General features: G+C 36.6%; 1 protein-coding gene across 1 annotated transcript in view; it reads right to left on the reverse strand.

The window, feature by feature from the left end:
• The window catches only part of SMYD3 (SET and MYND domain containing 3), a 380,717-nt gene that overhangs the window by 66,038 nt on the left and 292,680 nt on the right, over positions 1 to 21,999 (reverse strand). Inside the window, exons 6-8 of the mRNA XM_066547884.1 lie at positions 10,783 to 10,850; positions 8,215 to 8,317; positions 1,581 to 1,691 (exon numbers count right to left, since the gene is read on the reverse strand). Coding sequence (XP_066403981.1) covers positions 1,581 to 1,691; positions 8,215 to 8,317; positions 10,783 to 10,850 — 282 coding nt within the window. The remainder of the gene's footprint in view (positions 1 to 1,580; positions 1,692 to 8,214; positions 8,318 to 10,782; positions 10,851 to 21,999) is intronic.

The following is a 21,999-nucleotide window of genomic DNA, read 5'->3' on the forward strand; positions in this document are numbered from 1 at the left end:
TCACCCAAAAGTGAAGCTGAGGATAAAGATGTCCTCTTCATAGACATTAACAGATCAAGCTGCCATGATGCTTCTAGACCTTCATAGACCTCTTAACATGGTAACAATCAACAAGCACAGGATTCCAGAATTCAGTCACAAAGAGCTTTCCAAACATTTCACAGTATCATTCCCAGGGAAATTTTGTGAGAGCAAAACAAAGATCTATAGGCTATGAACACAAATGAAAATAATATTTAAAAAAAACCCATTAATAATTTTAACCTATGTATGAGAGTATTGCTTTCATTAATATATGCACATATAATTTCACTACAGTATTTTTGATGTTATATGTTGATTCTTACAATGACATATACACCATATACAGCCTGGAGATATTATTTCCTAAAACATTCCACATGCTGAATGGTCTTTATACCACTTGCCTACCCTTTCACAAACTGTTAAGTGATCCTTGAAGACTCTTTAGCCTGCTTATTTTTCTTAATCATCATTGCATCTGTGAAGATGCCATTTACCTAAAACTAATCAAAGATTTCATGGCACTTGAGTGACCATCTTTAAAAGAAAGATAAAAAGAGGTCTTCACTTCACTGCCTCTGAGTAGAATTGCAGCAGCTTTTATTAGGCACAGAATGCAAACACAGACAGGAAGTAATTTAGCATTATGTCATAAGCCTGAAATTTTCTGTGTTCTCTTTTTTGAACTGCCTACCGATGAATCAAAGCATATGTTGTAGTTTAAACTTTGGGGGTTTCTTTTTCTGTTTTTGTTTTTGTTTTTCTGTGCAGCTATTATTTCATGAATCATATTATGCTCTTTGGAATTACATTTTCATCAATACCTTTTTACTATTTCTAATCTTACAGGAACACATTTAGCTATGGCAGGTGACTCACTCCAAACAAGCATTTGTGAAAATAAGAGCAACTGTACATATAACAAAAGAGGCTAAGTGCATAAAAGCTGCTATAAAGCCAGCCTCATTTTGCCTATTCCATTTAATCTCTCATCAGGCTCTGAGGCAAATTTAGTGTGCCAAGGTTGTATAAATATGAAAAAAACCAGAATATAATCAAATGAGGCTAGGCTGAACCCTAGTAAGAGATCACACTCAACAAAAGTTTATCTGCTACAACCACTGACCTGCTACTCCAAGAACTTGGGATGAAAGTGAGCAAAAAAAGTACAAAGTCACCCAAGGATGTTCACCATTCTCTCTAACAACTGCTGAACAAGCTTGATAGTTCTTGAAAATTACTGATGCAGATGTTTGGCAAAATTATTTCAACATTATTTTGAGGATAAACACAACCTTCCTGTAATATCAGACAAGTGGCTTCAGTTGAAGTTCCAAGATTACTCTTTTGAATAGGAAAATGCCAACATTTTCTGCTTTTCTTTCATTCAGAGTTGTCTTTCACAGCAACAAAAACCGCAATGAGGGCAGAGGCAATTTTCTCCCCTGGTCATTCAATTAGTAGCAAAAGATAAGTATTACAATAAGGAAGGAAAGCTGCTGACAGGCCTTAAAAAATTCTGTTTCACTAGTAAGGAATTTCTTCTCCCAGCCTACCTTCTCTTTGTTCTGGCAGAGTGGACAATCACATTCGAAGCAATACTGGCGCATCAGCTGCTTCTGGCGTTCCCTGGTAGGCACCAGTGATTCAACATAGCTGATGGTGAGCTGTACATAAAAAAAAAAGAGTTGGTATATTTTACAAAAAGTCCATATTCTGTGCATGTATTAGCAGAGGCAACATCTTTTGCATATAACATTTTCCCAGCATAAAATAAAAAGCTAATAAATTATTTTTTAGAAGAAATTGACTACTTCCACAGAAGGCGAGAAAAAGAGCAAAATAATTTCCATGGAAGAACACTTTTTCACATTTCAAGATCAATATTGTTTGAAATTATTAATTCCACCCATAATTATCACTATTTCAACTTTTAATCCTTATTTGTAAGAAAAAGAAAAGAAAGGAGAGTAAGAAAAGATAGCAAAGAAGCTATGCATAAAGCTTCTGAATCCCTTGTGCATGAAATCTCATTTTCTGTCCAGCTCCAGAGCTTAAGAGTAATTTACCACTAGTGTTATACAATATCCAACTATCTCCAATTTTTTTTTTTTTCTCAGGGAAGCCCTTACTTTCTTGCAAATATATGTTTAAGCCTGGGGAGAATTCCTCTTATGCCATACCCATTTTCAGTGTATCTGTGATGTTTCCCTTGTGACCAAGGAAGCACAAAAGCATTGCAGTCTAAGTTGTTGAAACTACTGACAAGAAGATTTATTAAAATGATAAAAGAAAATTTGTGCCTAAATTTGTGCCATTTTTCAACTTCTTACACTGTACAGAGTGAATTCCAATGAGCTACAGAGAAGTCTGTAGTTTGTTCACTTTAATGCCTGCCAGAAAGAATTTTACAGGACTAACCATTTGTAGAGTTCTTGAAATGTTTAAAGTGCTCCACAGGCACAAACTAATGATAAAGAAAAGGATATAATTAAAAAAAACAGCGCAGTTCAGACCAGTATACAGTCACATGTTATTCAGTGATTACACTATACGCCCAACACACTTTGAAACACTCCAGAGGGGGTCAGAGCTGAAAAAAAATCAGGTCACATTATTTCATCCTGAGCCTAGACACTTCAACTAATTGGGAGAATTTTCACATGGTTTTCAGTTAAATCATGAGAGTCCATTCAAAGAAATTACAGGAAAACCTGACCAATTTTAGTAATGACCATGAAATCCATTGTCAGAACCTGCATTTTTGCAAATTAGTGAGCTTTCTAATTGAATGAGCAATTAACAAGCAACTGAAACAATGCCTGCATTTTTTTCATTTATTATTACAGTGTAATTTGATTACATATTGAAGGAGAACTGTGTTAAAAGAAGTCTACTGAGATGGCAAAGTCAAGCATTTAAAATAAATACGGCCTCATAATTGAAGATTAATAGTATAATTAATGAAAGAGACAAATTAAAATTCCACAATTAATCAAAAGTTAGCAAGTGTGAGAACTTTGTTAGGTTTAGAATTCTAGATAATGCTGTTCTGTCCCAGCTTGTGCATGTCTGAGCCAAGAGAGGATTCGTTTCACCACTACTGGCTCACAGCAGAACAGTCTGTACTAATATTTTACATGGGAGCCCTAGGCTTCCCTCTGATCTTTCTGCAGTGAGTGGATGGAAATTGTGCTGCTTATTTATTTTCCATCATTTTCTTCCAAGCTTTGTCTCTTCTGCCCCATTATCTCCAATGTCCCTCTTATTCTTTCTCTTCTCTACTCCTCAACATGAGTATCATTTTCCTGTTGTATTCTCAACACCTGATTGCCTAAACCTGTTTTCTAGCCATAAATTCTAGCTCCTTGCATAGCCACTTTTGATACAATGGGATGATTTCTTCCTTGTGCCAGCCTGAGATCTGTCCTTTAGCCTTATCTCACACCTTTGCCCACTGTGTTCACTTGATTTCCCAAGTAACAGTCCTTATTGCCCTACTCTGATTTCTCATCTTCAGTGACCCCAGCAACTTTGTCCTCACTTCTTTCCACAGCTGGTCCTAATCTGCATCCCCCTTGGTGCGGTAAGAAAGATCTGTCTCCCTTCCTTCCCACAAAGCATTTTCCATCCAAGCTGCAGTCCTAACCTCATCCTTCAGACATTCAAAACCCAATTTCCCTCTCCATCAAAAGCCTCCCAATCTTCATGTCTCCTTGCAACTCACAAGTGTTTTCTGTCAAAATCATTTCAGAGACTGGCTGGTCCTTGTCTCTTTTCCTCTGTATAAACATCTCTGGTTTTGACTCATGTCCTACTGGGCTTTAGGTTCAGGTAGCATCCAACAGTAAAAAGGATTTAACCAAGTTCAGACACAGTGCAAGACAGTAGGAATCTTCTGGAAAAAATAATGTGAAATTAGTCTACTCTTTGCCAGAATATTTAAGACAATGGTTTAAACCCTGTCATTAGTAATGAAACCATCATTAGGCAGGGTTTAGTTATAATACTGCAAAATAAACAGAGAGCCAACATCAAATAAACCTCACCTATCCAGCCTACAGGCTTCATCCCTTTTGCTCTTTATATTTTTGGTTTCCATCCCCCCACCCCCCTTTTTTCATTTACGTTCCAGAAACCTTGGGGGTAGGAAGAAGTTTAAAAAAAAAACATTTCTTTTTCAGAGGTTGCCAAACAGTTTTGGATATGAAAAGTCAGGTACCAACATGCTCTGGATTAAAACATATGATTGGGCAGAAAGAGGAGAAGAAGCTTCATCACATTTATCTCTCCTTTTAGCATTTTAACAACTTAGGGTCTCTCCTGCCCAAGTTCAAATTCCCAGCCCTGCCAGGAGAAATCCATTAGGGAAAAAATGTTCATAGCTGGCAGACTGAGTGGCAAAATGTAACTAGAATATTTAGAAACATGATCAACCTAACAGTGACTGAGCCTATACTAATAATTCAGTTGTTTAAAAACAAAATTTCTGTATTCAAGTCTCTCTTCTGTCCTTGCTTTAATTTTGGATCACTTCATTAGATGCAAGGATCATTTAACTTGTACATATTTAGAAAATATGCCCATTTATCAAAGGCTGTCTTAATGGTATATGCATGTGGGATGTATGCTACTAATTAAAACATTTCTTGAACTGACCAAAGCTTGCCTCTTTATTGCATCGTTTATAAAGAATGCAATAAATCTTTTCCCCCCAAATTGGAGAACATATATTAAAAACATTTATGAAGGCAAGGAATTATTTAACAGCCATGTGACTTATTGACTCTTAAGACTCTCTCCTTAGAAATACAGCACTGTCTGAGCCCTGCTTCTGGCTCTGACACAGAAATTCTTTAATCATGGATATGGTGGTTGGTTTCTCATGTTCCTCATCTTCCAGCTGAGGTAGACACAATTTTCCAGTACTGCCATGATGCAGTGGACTTAATTTATATGGGGTTTTGTTGTTGTTGGGTTTTTGGTTTTTTTGGTTTGTGGGGTTTTTTTTGTTGTTTGTTTTGTAACAGAATATAAGCCACAAAATTTCTAGACAGAAAATTCTGTAAAAATTTAAAATCAAGTATTTCAATGCTAGTGGCAGGGAAAAAAAAAGGGAATCTTCTTGGTTTTGCAATCATGGGTCTCAGAATCTTAGGGAGGGTTGTATACAGAAATCTGTTCCTGAGACAGAGTTACAGAACTGCTTAACAGTCTGCACTCTTTCTGTTTTGGCATATAAGATCAAAAGGCCTTCTGCAGTGGCACAAAATCAGCAAAACTCCTAACTCAAGGAAAAATTTGTTTCTAAAAGCTTAAATGGGAAAAAATGCAATGTGTCAAGCATACACAGATACAAAACTTCTCACAGAATTACAGTAACAAAAACACTATATAACTTGGTTGAAATCTATGATGAAAATAGATTTATTTGCTCATCATCTGAAATCATTATTTATTTTCAGTATTAAAAAAAATGTTGCTCTTAAGGTACCGTCAGTTATATGATATTATGAAGAAAGATACAAATTTGGTGTAACTGAACTCTGAGGCTGGTGAGAAGCAAACAACCCATTTTGGAGCAGAACTGCACCTCAGCTAATCCATTCTGTCTCCCAGCAAGAGTAATTGATTTGAAGCCATACAACTTCTGATTGGAGAGGAGGAGAAATCATCTCATGTCTGCCTGCAAAACACCAGGTAGACTCAGCAACTAACAAAAAGTCAATTGAAATTATAGCACACATCTTGATGCTGTTTGAAGTGGTTACTTAAGGGTAGGGAAATGATTAAGACCTCTTAAGAGTAGGCTGCTTGTCTTTTTGACAAAACTAGGTGATAGGCTACTTTCCCAGTAAAGGAGCCCTCATGATCTCTAGACAAATAATTTTTGCTTTTTAATAATCCTTCCCCATATCTCACCTTCCTTTGCAGCAATTAAATTTCATTTTTGAGAAGAGCTGCAAGTAAAGGAAATCTTTGTATGCTGTCAAATTAACATCATCTAACTGTAATAGTCAACAGCACAGAGAAGTTGTGGGGCTCCTTCCCTTGTAGAGTTCAAGGCTGGGTTGGATGGATCTGTGAGCAACCTGGTCTAGTGAAAGTGTCTCTGCCCACAGCAAGGGACCAGATGATCTCTGAGGTCCCTTCCAACTCTAAACATTCTGTAATTCTGTAATTATCTGGAGGAGCAAAAAGGGGTTATAATTAGTTCTGAGATTCTGGAAGCAAAGTTCAGAATGCTGAGATGACAATGGCCAGTTGTCTCAGCTCCCTAGGTCTCTGTTTTCCCTGCAATTAGAGGTGGTCAAAAACTCCTTAGCGTGAGTAAACTGCTGCAGTGTGCTCTGACAGAAAGTGCTAAAATATGTTCCTGTATGGATGGAATAGTCCTCTTCTACTAATCTGAGCTTGACTTGCTACTTAGCTTCTTATTTCTGATAATTCTTAGTGTTTAATTTCTATTAATTATTTTATAGAGGATCTCATTCTGTCTGCATCTAGTGTAAGTTTGAACAGGATAAGAGAAAATTTCTAGTGATTATAATCACTAGAAATCATAATTTTCTTGTTGCTTCATGACTTGAAATAATGTTCATCTTACCATCTCAGAGCACCCGATTTATTAAGGAAACCCAATCAGTTTCCTCCCTGACATGTATCTTCATTAGCTCAGATCATGACATCAGTAATATAAGTTAAAACTCAGCTCACAACAGATGATACAGTTTCACATACATATGTTTGTAAATTCATTACCTGGCTATCACTTAAACTGAGCTCACCCTGCTGCAGGCAAGCAGAAAGGCAGTGTGGAAAGTTGCATCAAGGTCAACATGCAGAACACAAAATTAAAAGAGGTAGAAGTTATGTATAAGGAAAAGTAAATAGGTAGTGACAATAATATTGAACTACTGACTTGTACATACTCTCACAAAAATTTTATTTCGTTTCCTCTTCCCATATCAGATCTAACCTTGTACTGACTTTACTTTACTTTGTCTCTTAAGCCTTAAACCCAATTTCTTCCTGGTAATTCATTAAAATCTACTGTATTTTTAAATAAGCAACCCATCTTAGTGAACTGGGAAGCCATAAGGGAAGTTATGGTTTATGGATAAAATAGGAGGAAGGTGTCTATAACAACACTTAAACAAGAATGCTGAACTGAAAAATGTCAATAATTAATAGCACCACGAACATATATTTCATCCTGAAAGATTTCTCTTGGCAAAAACGTAAGCATGCAAAAACATTTCTGTTGCTTCTTAACAAAGTTTCACTGAAAAAAATATTCTACCACTTACTTATTTTGATGGCCTAAAAAAATTTTCAACCATTTACTTACTTTGATGCCCTACTATCTTTGAGAAAGAATACATTAAAAAAGAAAAAACTTCATGGGCACGTAAATAAATACCGTGTCTAAATCAAAATAAGTATGGTCTTCATATTCACAGAGTTTTAAGAACAGGTGTGAATCATATTTGCATTAGGTTATGATTTTGAAATAACCAACAGCTAGGACTGTGTAGGTCATTGATGCATCTGAAATTACATATATGCACACTTTTCAGGTCTTACTGAATTAAGCAAATTCAGTACTGCATTGCTACAAAACTTTTTTTTTTGATTTCTATCCACAAATGCTTATTTTCAAATTAATACAAGTGCTATTTACAAAAAAGTAGAGAATACTTTAGATCAAATCACAAATCTCTTGAAAAGGATATTTTGAAGTCTTTCCTAGTGAAATGGACAAGCAAACAAACCTTGTTTTGTTGCTTTCACTGTCAATGAAAGGTTTACTACAACTGCATGGTTGCCGCCTGACAAATGCTATAGTTGCTATGACTTAAGGAACACTGCATTCCACTCAGAAATACTGTAAGTGTTCCCATCAGGGTAAAGACACTCAAATACAAACAAAATGAAGTGCCTAGAGGAGGAAAGGAGGAACAGGAATTTATCAAGACTGCTCATGATTTATGAGAAGTAATGATTATGGGGCCCAGGCAGTGTGAAGAGATGATTCTATTTATCATTTTCCTCCTGATAGCTATGTGCTAGAAAGTGGCATCAATATATCATCAAAATATTAAGCTGGTGGCCCAGCAGTCTGGAATTTATTTAGGGAGATGTCATTGTTGCAGGTGTCTGTGATGGAAGGGAGGACAAGTTAATTACCTCTTCACCAATCTGGATCTCTCGGACAGAGTGAAGTAAAAGCTGGTATCCTTCAAAAACGATCACGCAGTTTGGGTCACAGCTGTGGTTCAGTAAAGACATGCTGTGAGGGGTAAAAGAAAGAAAAAAAACTTAACAGAGGAGTCTCCACTGCCATTTCCCTTTAATAATTTGAAAGTAGCTAACATGATTATATCTGAAGTATCAAGCAATTGAATCACGAAACAAAGAAATTCCCTGTTAAATCAGCTGCTCCTGGTTAGGGGAGGAAAATGAATGCTTAGAAGATTTATATTCCTTGGTAATAGGAGCCGTGCCAGGATCTCTTCAAATGTTTCTGCTTTGGGGAATTCAGGGCAGGAGGAAGGCAATGGCCTCCCAGTGCCTCTCTTGGAGTCCTGATCCAGGGGACTGGGCAAGGGGGGAACAAGGTGACCTTGTTACCTTGGCACTTCCCTTGTTACCTTGACAGTACTTCCCTCGGCAAGAGGGACTGAGTTCTATTTCTGCTGCTTCTGCTCAGTTCCAGGGCACTAACCTTATCCATTACCTGACTGTCATTGCAAGCACAGCTCAAAGGGGCCAGCAATCAACATGTATTTCCTATCAGGAGAAAATGGAGTATACTATGTCCCAAAGCCAAAGAAGTTGGTGTATAGAGTTGAAAGAAGAAACATGGCCATTGGCTCTGTTTTCATGCATATTTTGGCCAGCCTCTGTTCTTGTGGCATGTGACAGCTGGGGCAGCACAGCTCATTAGGGAGCTGCTGGCACCCTCAAGAGACATAAACACTGCACAAGCACACCCTTCCCTCTCTCTGAAGGAGGCTGCTAACAACATCTCCTATACACTTCTGAATCACGAGTTTCCTTAGCTGAGAAAGAACTGACTTTGCCTGGCAAATATTTTTGCTGTAGCAGAAATAGGGTTGATGGTTTTTTCCCTGTGGGAATGACCCATTGAAAGAATAATTCTGGCATTATCAGGATGGAAGAAGAATTTTTGGCTTATCCAGCTCCTAGCTGCATTTATATTCTGTCTTTGTCCTTGTCTGATTCAGCTACTCAAAATCCCAGCTGATGGTGGTAAAATAGAGGATGTTGCCAAGGGTCAGAGCCCTGCACCAAACCATGTTTATTTAGTTTTTTGACTCTTACAGGAGGTATCAGCAGGGGTCTGACTCTTTTGGTATCCCTTCTGGCCTAATAAAATATCTGTGGTTAATCTCTTCAAGAACCCACTGGGAGAGTGTCCATTACACTTACTGTGAGATCACTGGGCACACTCTCAAAGCTGCTCACAATGTGACGCACAGCAGGACCATAGGATTTTACCTATTTCAAAATATTTTGTGATGCTGAAGCTATCAAGCCATACAACAATATACAACCTCTTAATAAGGCTTAATAAAGAACTTTTAATTAAATCTCGTCTCATGAAGACACTAGTGGGTTTGATGACAATTTCCTCTGGAAGAATATGAACTCATCTGGGAGGACATTTGGCCAGGACTTGTAAACAACAGATTTAAAGTTCTCAATTTTTCCAGCTGTTTTGCTGTAACAAAACTCAAACTGCTCTGAAGTGACCTGGAAAAGAGTCTGGCATCCCTTGGCAGTGAATCATCATTGAACACAGACAGATACTTCACAGTTAAGGGCTTTTTTTCAACCAAAAGCAAGCATTTCCCTAATAATAATGCTCAAAAATAATATTTCATTTTCCTCAACTATTGTTTTCAGTCTGTTATGAAATCAAATGACTGTTGCACTCTTCATGATACTAAGTCCCATGTCCTCCTAACTACCTTTTCCTCATCTTTACTACAAGGCAGACCTCAAGATATTAAGTGTCCTTATTTAAATCTTACATATGACATTAGAAGGAAAAGAAACTGCAGTTATAGGCCAACTGAGGTACTGACAAACGTAATTCAACCATGCGTTAACAAAAAAAATTAGATGGTACAACATACTTTTAAACGACATACTAATTTTCCATATTTATGATTACAGGTTACTAATTCTAGGAAGATAAAACCTTCATTGGTACATACTTCTTTCCTAATACAAATAAGAAACAATAATAAGAAATTGAAATAGTAACATCTATCTCTTAAGGGACTTATCTTTTCACCTTACTGGTTTCTTTGTTATGGTAATTTACTTATAAATATATCAATCTTTTTCTTTAAATTACTAATTCTGAAGGCTCTCAGCTGCAAAATATCTGTATTCTAAAGTATCATTGAACAGGTTTCCCTTACTAGTCCCAGTTGCACATTCTTGATGTCAGCATTAATTCTTACTTAAAAAAGACTACCACCTCCATAAAAATAAAATATAAAGATGTATACCATTTAAACTGTTTTAGAGCTGTAATAAGGACTATTAAAAATGCTTTCAACTAGATTGTATTTTTTACTCTTCTTTAATTTATTTCCATTTCCCAGTTTCTCATTAAGACATGTTACCTGCTGGTTTGATGGTCCTTACAGCTACCTTGGAAAAAAGGGGGAAAAAAACTGACATAGACTTTGCCTGTGAATGAAACAGTGTCCACAGTACCTGGGATAGAGGCCAACACCAACATCCTGCATCTCTCCATTACTGATGGTGAAACAGTTACAGGTCACCTGTAAAAACAAGGGAAAAAAATCCAGGATTACCAGAATCATTTGGAAACCCCATACTCAAGTGAAAAAAAAAAAAAACAAACTTCCAAAATAAAATGAAGGGGCAAATGGTAATTAGATGGGAAACATTCAAGCCCAACACTAGTGCTCTTTCATTTTAGAGCAATCACATCTGGGACACACTCTCCTGTAAAACTGCTGTCAATTAAAAGGAGAAATACTAGTATCCTGAAAAAAATGTGGGGTTAAACACATGCAGGGGCCCTACTTTCCTGAAGCAGAAGAAGAAGAAAAAAAGCCATCCTACACAGAGTGTGAGAAGCTCAGCCCAGGAACAACCTAGCAGATGATAGTGACTGCTGGTGAAAAGAGTGGCTGTTTTCCATGCAGGGACTCTGCTGATACCAGGCTCCCACAGCACCTTTCAATGAGTAGCAGTGGAACCCAAAGAATATATATATGGGACTGTTTAGAAGTAAATGGCAGCCTGATATGGGCACAAATAAATGCAAAATCTTTCACATAATGGGTATTTTGGTTTGCATGTAGATCTGACGACAAAGCATGTTCAAATTGCCATCCAAGGGAAATACAACCTTTTCTTTAATTTCAAATATTCAGATTGTAAATGTATTCTTCCTTCATATAATCATACGATATTAAAGTTATATTGTATTATAATCATACAATATTTAGAAAATAATGGGGAAAAATGGAAGATTCCTGTAAGCAGATTTAGTCCTGCCCCAAACTATCAGACTGAGCCTTTTTGGTGTACAAGATATATCAACACTTAATAAATGATTAACAAGTACAACTTTCATGTGCTTAAATGAAAAAAAAAAAAAACCAAAAACAGAATTCAATTGTGAATGTATTTTTTAAGTATTTGATTTTTGGGGAAGAGCTGGTTTTGGTGGTTTTTTACATTCATTTTTTAGATACGTTGACCAGTTATCATTGATGTATTAATATCTTCTTTAGAAAAATACTGCATGATACTGCATATAAAAGAAAAGTCCCTGGTCTCTTCTGCATTGCATTGGATTATTAATGTCATTAATTCTCTTTAGAACAGAAAATGAGTTAAGAGTAAGGTTTGGCAGAGATGGAAATGAGATTTGAAAGTTGCAGTTTTATTCACAGAGTAATTGTCCAGAACAGTAAATGCACACCAATGTTTTAAAGAGTTATGCTGAACAATTTAATAGTATAAATTATCCTATAAATTGACAAATTATTATTTATGAGACCATTATCCATAAGGTGAAAATGAAATCCTCTTTCAAAATTTCTCATAAATTATGACAGCAACATTAATTTAAATAAATGTACATGCAGTAGGGCATGTGTTTTTGTAAACCGTTAAACAATACTTTGATTAGTCTATTATTTATGTAACCCTTTCAAATGTTCCCTATCAATTACCAAAATCATACATCTTAGTTATTTCTTTCCTGTTGACATTGGGTATAAAGTGTCGGACAACTTCTGAGCAAAGATTAGTCCATTTCAGGTGGCAATTATCCTGGTTCTAAAAATATTGAGTTGATTTTGGTATTTATTGAAAAAATAATGCCTTCCAGGTAAAATAGAAAGAAAGCCAATTTTGTGAGCCTTAGCTCTAACAGATCATATAGTAGCAGAGGTCAAGCATCTCCTAGAAACAAATGAACTCCTCTTTCTTGCAAATCTCTTATTATTACCATAACATATTTATATTAATAATATTGAATTTTAGAATTATAGAGACAGTTTCATCATTTTCTATTAAAGTTATATATTATATTATGTGAAAATATTTACACACAGAAGTCACAATAGTTTTACTTCCTCCTTTTTGAAACATGCATCAGTTTTTTATACCAGGATACCTTCAAAGAAAAATTTGAGATGAATAAATAAGCTGAGATTCAGATATGGAAAGCTATTTTTAATAGTAGTTCACTGTGAGGCACTTTTTAACCTCTCTTAGATATTTTCACAGTATACAGGTGCATCTCAATATCCAGTGAGGCAGTGAAATGCCATCTAGTTTCTAATTATTTACAGTTTCAAATATAATACTGGGAATGCAAAGTATACAGGGCCAAATCTAAAAAGGCATTTAATACACAAACACAGGCAGAAGCCTAAGTGCTCCCATGAGTTCTGAGCTGTATGATTCAGTGCACAAGCCTGCCAAAGGCATAGGATCTGTCAGGTGCTCTGAGGTTTGTTTAAACTCTGAGAAGACAATCTTTCCCCCCTTTTAAGCTCAGGAATGGAAAAAAGCAACAGCAATACACAAATAATGTGTACTGTAGATAGCAACCCTAGTCATGGCTGCTTTCTGTGCTCAGCAAGTGGAGAGAGAGGAACTGAGATTAGGGTGGAGAGAGGAGGAGGATCTCACCATTTCAAGTGTGAGAAATTCTGATGTAATGACAATCCTCCATGGACAGCTAGCAACCCACAATGATATAAAATATGAAATATACATAGTCTGCTACTATATGGTTGGTTTTCTGTTCTCTTTTAGATTTGTTGCTACAAAGTTTCTAAAAAAATCTACATAATCACTTCTACATGTCTATTTCTATAAACTTTTAGGATGTTTTAAATCTGACTTAAAGATCTGTTCTATCAAGGGGAGTTATGAGATTTCAAAACAAGAATTGGTGTTGTAGATCACAACTTCCAAGGAACAAAATGAAGACAGCATTTTTTTTAGATAACACCCAAAGAAAAGTCAGTTTTTCTAGCTTCCCAAAACTCACAGATGGAGCTCAAATAACAGCCAAATCTGGAGTATCCAACATTTCTGCAGGAGAGCATGAGTAAGCTGCTTGCTCCTGAGGCAATTGTTTACAGATCAAAGCCGACTGGGACTGGAAGTTAACTAACTCTGTTTCTAGGGGAAAAAAACCCAAGACATAAACCCAAGGCAAAACAAACATTTTCTCATGCATCACAGCATTTCTTTCAAGTTTCATAGTTATTTTGTGCTATCTTTTTTTCTGCCTTAACTGACCCACTTTATTCCTTATACTACAACCAGGTTCTGATTCTATGCGATTAAAAATAAGAAAAATAAACAAATCTTGGCAACTGATGGCTTCAATAAGTGTTCTTCCATACAATGGTATGCTCCTTGTTGTTTTACATACTGCAGTATTAATTATCTCAGTAATTTAATTTGTGTTTGCCCCTTCTGAATCCTTTAAAAATTCCTCTCTATCCAGCTACAAAGCACTAAGACAGCATATCCACATACAGAAACAGAACCAAGTATTCACAAAGTTTGTTATACACACAAATTTAAAAAAAATTGCCATGTATTTCACAGCTTCTAAGTGCAAAGACAAATTCCTTGCTATTTCTAAAATTTCTGAAAAAACACTTCTCCCAGCATGAGAACCAAGGCAAAATTCTCAGGGGGGAGTCACAAACTTTTCAAGTCTCTAAAATGCAAAACTTTGAAATATTCTAGAGTGATCAAGGTTAATCATCATAGCCTGTTTGGCCACAGAGCTCTAGTCTATAAACTTAACAGTTTATAGAATCACTTCTGAGTGTTTGAGTTGCCTCCATGGCAATAAATCCTGCAAGTTTATTTAAAAGGAAGTGCTATTTGAAACAACCAACAATATTATATAAACTGACTGAATTAAATAAAAAGATTTGTTCTTTTGAGGCTGCACATATTTTAGAGAAGTTCCCTGTACCCAGAAAGGTAACACAAGTAGAAAACATAATCTCTCCTAGACTGGTAAACACACAATGAGTAAACCAACTTTACTGACTGGCCAATACTCTCATGCACACCTTATCACCAAACAGAAATTATTGCAACCTGTCACCTCTGATTTTCTCTCTGAGTGACTACTGAAAACTCTGTAAATTTACCCTGTAAAGAGGCCACTGTTCTCAAGATGTCTAAAGCTACTGTCTGAGAAAACTCCGTCAGTGCCAGACTCACAATCAAGAGGACAGTCATGATTTATTTTGGTGTTTGCATTTGGCAGAGTACAGAGGCTTCAGTTTTGCAACATAATGAGTTGAATTTGCTCTCAGTTCCGACCTCATTCCTACAGCTTTATACTGAGGATTTGCCTTTGGGTTAAATAAAGCAGAGTTAGACTTGACAGCAGGACATTCCAGATTTGGAATTTCAGACACTCAGACAATGAAACACATCAATAAGGGTGTAAGGGAAAGAAAACAAATCATTATTGGCTAACACTTGCTGCACTGATCAAATTACAAACAGCAGGGCTAATAATCAATCATTTTGTCTCCACATGTTCCTGTTACTGCAACACAGTGAGGCAGCTCTTATAATACATGTAAGAAACCCTCCCAAGGACTTCCAAAGGGTATATTGCACTGATAGGGTCAATACAATTTCCAGCTCTGATATTCAATGACTCCAGCCATCTCTGTAAATGGTGTGTCACAGCTGGTGTATTCTAATCCAACACCAGGAAGAAAGCCATAACAAACCCTTTTCCCCTAATTTATTAACCCAATGTAATGTAAATTAAAAATAGATATTAAAAAAAGCCCTTTCATGGATTATTAAGTTTCTCATTCACACTGAAGCTTCCTGGGTATCACTGGTCATGGCCAACTAGTTAACAAAAGATACTGCAATGAGTTCTCACATTAATAGACTTCTCAAGAGACTCAAACATTTTTCCAGGAGGAAGGGGTGAGCAGTAAATGCTATGTGAGAGGCACATTACCTCGAATGACCAAGGCAGACCCCAGAGACCTTCTAGAACCACCACATCCCACTACAGTTCTGCACTGATAGCTCTTTCCCACTGGAAGATGAAAAGATACCAGGCACAGATGGTTGGTAGATCTCAAATCTGCTAATGCCTTCATTTGGCACACAGAGCACTAGAGCAACAGTGCTAAACTGTAATGCACAGTATGCCACAGCAGTGACAAACCTATCAAGCCCCTGTTTTAAGTGTACAACACTCAAGTGCTTGTGCCTACAGTCCAGGACATCCAGGTTTTCTACTCAGACAGAGCTTCTCGCTCTGAAATGGCAGCTCTGTCCGTGGTGGGAAGGTTTCTGCTACCTGAACACTGCCCTGAAAGGAGCCCTGTAATGAAGCACATTTGAAAACTAGACCTTTGTGCCACACAGGTTTTTGCCATATCAGGAACTTAAAATCCAATTCTATGTTGCATTCAACTCAGACACACTGGCTTCCATGAGGATCCCAGAAACAAAATGAGATGAAAGAGATATCAGAAAGAAGAAAATAGGTGAAGAGGAAAAAAGAAGCTTCTTCAGTGTTTTGACAGAATCATAGAAGAAGCTGAGCTGGAAGTGACCCATAGGGATCATTGACTCCGACCCCTGCCCAAGAATCACACCATGGGTCCAAGAGTACTGTCCAAATGCTTCCAGACAGAAATCAAAACATATTAGAAGAACTTAGGGAAAGTTTTCTTATTTAGATTTTCAGACTAAGTAAAGGGCACAAGTAGTTAACTGTTTATGATATTTGCTAGAAGCCAAAGTATGCTGCAAAACCATGAAATTTGAAAAGTTTGTTTCACACCTTGACTGAATTCACAAGTATTTAATTTTACTTCAAAGACTTCCTATTAATCTCCTGTGCCAAAGCATCAACATTTTGGCTGAATTAAAGACTACCATTACTTCAGAGCTAGTTACACCAAGGGTACGCATTTCCAATTTCTTTCTTAGTTCTTCATCTTAAGCCTTTGGACATCTTTCTTCACATCAACTAACAATATTTCAGGCCTTTTTTGCTATCCTAGCACATGAAGTTTTCTGACAAGTGTGCAGAAGACAGGTATCCCTTGCAGACAGGCTGTCACCACCTACAAGACAAGAGACCAGAAATTTGCCCTGACATTAACAGATAATTTAGTGCAAGTGTGCTTCAGGCATCCCTTTATAGTACTCAGCTAAGTGGTGCAATTTTGATTGAAATGGAATGAAAATAGGTCATGGTAAATTACCTCCTCTCCTCTTAATCCCACACATACTTCTCCAATCTTCCAAATAAAAATATTTAGTTATACAGCTAAATATATTTGATTACTAAGAATTTCAAAGCCATCATTACTAGGACAAATGTTTTGTTTGCTATGAGTACCTTTTTCTTTTTAAATGCATGTGCAACATGTAGTTAAAAACCTGGAATTGAAAAGATAAGCTTGAAACATGCAAAATTATTGCACTCTTAGTGTAAAACAAAATATCTTGAATTTTTGCAGGACTCCCATTAATGTTCTGTGCAACCTGTCTCAGCCTTTTCACAAATTTTCCTCTCACAACAGTCAGCAAATGTCATGGTCCCCTTGGTGAAATTTTAGCTTTTGCCCAGCTCTGTAAATGTTATTATTATTCCTGCTTTTTAGAACAGAACTTAAATGCATCTATTTCGGGAGCAGAACAGGAGAGTGGGAGCTGCAAAGCCACTAATGGATCATATTACAGTATGCTTGCGGCATTTGGCATTATTAATTGGAGTGGAGTAGGAGCATGACATCCTTCTCTTCATCCTCATTTTTCTACTGGTAACCCCACTCCTGTGAAATGGGGAAGAGTTATTAACTTGATTTCAACAGCCACTGCATGCCCACTTATTGAAAACACACTGCTTGTTTATGAATGGGATCAAACTTCATGGGCATCCAAGAGTCATTAACTGACATTGTGTTTGTCTTGCCTATTGTGTTACAGAGAGATGCTTAAATTCTTTGTAATGGTATATTTAAAAAAAAAAAAAGACTATGAATTATTAGGGTGAGATTCAGCTACAGATGCTTGTATGGAAATTACATAGGCAAAATCAAAACCTTAATGAATTACTCTTATATAACTTCAGCTAATAATGTGGGTGGAACAAAGTACTATGTGCCACCTCTTTCCATTACCAAGGTGATTTCCTAAGACAAAACTATTAGGCAGTTCAAGATAGGTCAGAGAAATTCTAACCTAAATATTTCAGTGTTTGATGATGTCTTATTACAGAGGCAATATACTTGTTATTCCTTTTGGAAGTGCTTGCTGAGCTGGACCTTCAAGTACATTTAACTTTTGAAGTTCATCAACCATAAGTCTTTGGATTTGGTCTATTTGGCTTAGTGGAATGTTTGCCTCTTCTCTTCTCTTCTCTTCCTCACTCTTTAACTATCTTGCAACAATATCTTTTGTGCTGAGGGGAGGGGATAGGGAATGAAGGGGACTATAAAAATCTGGAGAAAACGTTTTTCATGCCACTGCTTTAAAATTGTTTCCACTAGGAAAATTCTGAAATCACGAAAGAGAATGTTTGAAAGAAATTTCAAAAAGGGTAGAAAAAAATGAAACATCTCTTCCAAAATGCAATGGCCTGAAATGAGTGCTTTTAAATCTTAAAAACTTAAACAAATGTAAATAAATGTCTTGATTTTGAAGTTTCTTCTGAAACTGGCAACAAAATCCATTTGACTTGATTAATTTAGAATCATGGAAACCATTTTTTATGAAAAAACACTTTTTTTCAATTTTTTTTTTATATGCAGCATGTGGTTTTTGAACCAGCACTAGTCTCACTTTGCCTCTTGACTTACAATCTAAACCAGAGATGACTGGGGAGTCTTAGGACTGAACCTAAGACTTTTTTTGGTGAAAAGAAATACATGGCAGCTCCATATGGAAGTATACAACACCAAAAACCTGCTTGTGTCCATGATCACTGACAAGCCAGGCTAGCCCAAGCCTGCTCTGTTTTGCATTAACCAAACAAAATTTCAGGCTCTTATAATGTTTGTACATTGAGGCCCAAAAGAAAACTGATAACACTGCCAGTTGCTTCCATTTTCCTTACACTTCTTCTCTATAGATAAGCTACTATTGTTTTTCTTTTGACATACAGTTCTATCAAAAGGAAAAACTATTGATCTTTTTATCATATCAATGGAGCAAAAAAAAAAAAAAAGAAGGTTTTAAGTTACTTAGATTTGTTTATTTTCCAACCTATTCCTATAATTCAAACTGGGTGACATTATTAGTTCTAGACCACTGCATCAGACGTGCCCTTTTCTAAACTCATCACCTTTAGTGATATAACCCCTTTTCTTCCCATTAGGAAGAAGACATTAGGAAATCAGTAAGACAATAGGAATCATGTACCGTTCTTCCTGATAGTTGGCAGTCAAAAATCTTCTGAGAGTAGGTAATTTATGTGTAAAACCATGACTTGACAAATACATGTGCTGTTTGTAAAGCGCCAACAAAGAATATCCTAAATAAACTGTTCTCCTGTGAAATTTTTTGAACATTTGGTTAGCATATGCCTGCAGAATGCATTTTTTCCCACTCTTAGACCTTCCTTCCACAGGCAGTGTATGAAGACTGCTGCCAGACACAATGACTGATGCTACTGTGCCATAGCAGGTGATGGGTCTGAGGCAGGCTAGACCTGCCCAGGAACAGTGAAAAGGAGTGGAGTACCACCTGGTATTCATCCAATATATCAAGTCCAGGAAGCAATTAGAACTTTAACAGGAAAAAATAAAACTGTGAAACAAAATCTCACTCTGTATTCAATTCTGAAACACTGGAATACCTAGCTGATTGCCTTAATGAGAGGTCTTTTGGGGGAAAAGAGTGCTGGCCTATTGAAGGCACTGAAGAGATTGTTTAATCCAGACCACAGCTGAAGACCTCTTCCTGACTGAAAGGAAAACTGTGCTCTACACATGTGCACTGGCACAGAAGGGTGAATATGGCCACATCAGAAAATAGCAGGATATGTAAGCCAGAATACATAAGATGAACTCAATGTAAGAACAAAGTAGAATAGTATTTAATTTAAAGATGTGATGTGATGCATAGAACAAATTAAAGCTAAAGCAGTAAATTTAAGGCCTGTATAACTCAAGTGCTCAGTATTCAATGAGTTCTTGGATTTCTACAGAATGCATGCATTCTTAATATCTCTGATCAACTCCCCAAGGATTTCCAGCCAGCATTTCTTTTATATCTCTCTATTTTGGGGCCATTTTTTTCAAAAAATGCAATGATCAGGAAACAGTTTATATAATTCAGTTTTTGGAATTTCATAACACTGGACATATCTTAACACAGCACATACATGTCCAGTTACAGTGAGGTACAGCTTTTGTGCTGATGCTGCTCATTTTCTCATTCCCCCAGTTCTAGTCCAACATTCTTGCACAATCTTATTTGATGACAAACCATAGTCAGTCAATGACATCTAACAATACTAAAGACGATTTGCTAGCGTTTTATGCTATATTTGACATGAGGTAAATCTAAAAACCCCAATCCTGCTCTGTGGTCCTGGTCTCCTTTGGACCACAGGGTGCATGTGGCACCCAGGACCTAAATCAGAACATTGCAGAGCTGCGTTTCTCAGGCCAGGTCAAGGGATTTTTCCTTGAAAGGCTCTGGATGCTACAACCTGCTCCAGTCAGAAATGACTGAATAGCTGGTACCAAGTTACAGGAAACCCCTTTCACAGTGTGCCTGGACTCTTTTTACTTTTGAAGGTATTAGTAGAAAACAACTGCTATTGATGCCAAGAGAAGGAACCATGTACATATATTGGGTGGTTACATGGGAACAAGGCTTTCAGAACCCACAATGCCTGTACTCCACAAACCAACACCCAGAAACACCACTCCATCCATCAGGATTCCTTAGCAGAAGGCCATTATCTCAACAACACAGAAAATTCCCAGCATATTGTTCTACCTACAACTGAATATATTTTCCTTTAAAGCAGTGTTTTTCTTTACTGTACCAGATTAGATGTAGCCATTATGTGATTTTCTGCATTGTTAATATACACTATTTCTATTTAGGAAAAAAACCACACAATACTTGGAGGCAGCATTAAGCACCACCTCCATTTGAGCAAGAGCCACAGAGAAAATGTAACAATTTAGTCTAAATTAAGCCCAAACAGAGAACTCTGAGTCAAAGAACATCTAGCAATAAGTTGATAAAAGCGCTGTAAACCAGCTAAAGTAGCACAGCTAGAATCATAGCTTGCAGAAAAAGTCATGAAAAAGCTGAACTTCTATGTATTCTTTCTACTTAATGAACTCTCTCAGGGTATACAGACTGTAAATTGGTGAGAAAATGGTCAAATAATTGCATTATTTGATCTTTCACTTGTAACAGGGGGAAAAAAAAGTATTTAATTTTAAAAGTCTCTACCAGATATCTTGGAAATAAAGGAAGGTTATACAAACACTACATTGAGCTCACAGTTCAAATGCTTGTGGGTAGCTAACTAAAGTTCACAGACCTGTATGTAATTGCTGTCTACAGGAAATACTTGTGTTAGCAAAAGAATTTTCTCCCTGCTCCTTCACCTTTGCCCTTCGACAAACTCAGCAGCAAAGAAACCTCCTAAGAGCATTTCTGTGATGAACAGGGCTTTCTCCACCCCTACAAGAAGAACTAAATCTTAAAGTCAGGAACAGAATCTTTCAACTTCTCAGAAACATGCTTGTAGCAACTATTATTGATAAAGGATATACTTTTATACAAATAAGCTTGAAACAAAATAATCTACTCTCTTTTCATTTATCTTTGTCTAAACGCCACATAGTTGGGCTGGTTGTTTTGTTTTTTTTTTTTTTTGAGCTTGCAACAAGAGTAAGAACACAAAATTTAAACTTATTTTAATGTAAATTGGCAGTGACTTCAGTGGCACCAGATGAGTTACACAAAACAGCAATCAAGTAGGAAGAAAGTTCATAAATTGAACTTGAAATAAAATTTCTCTGAGCATTGAAATAGGGTGATTTAATTCCATGTGGTCAAAATTCTGTAAAATTCAGACAAAACAAATCACTGACAGTCTGCAAACTTTTATTTGCTTAATTCCTAACATAAACTCTTCACTACAAATGTCCCATGTTAACATTAAATAAGAAAAAAAAGTCCTTTTTTTAAAAACAAAGACGGTATTTGTGATATCATTAGATAGCCTGAACAGGGTAACTGGGAAGTTGAGCAAACATTTTTAAAAATAACATTTCAATTTTTTCCCCCCTAGCTTGAGATACCTTGAAAGGCACAGAAATTTTACATTTATCAAAATTGGTTGTGTTTTCCCAGGACTCAAATATATGTATCAAAATGATATATTGC

This window comes from Molothrus aeneus, chromosome 3, assembly GCF_037042795.1.
Source record: "Molothrus aeneus isolate 106 chromosome 3, BPBGC_Maene_1.0, whole genome shotgun sequence".
NCBI classification, from domain to species: domain Eukaryota; kingdom Metazoa; phylum Chordata; class Aves; order Passeriformes; family Icteridae; genus Molothrus; species Molothrus aeneus.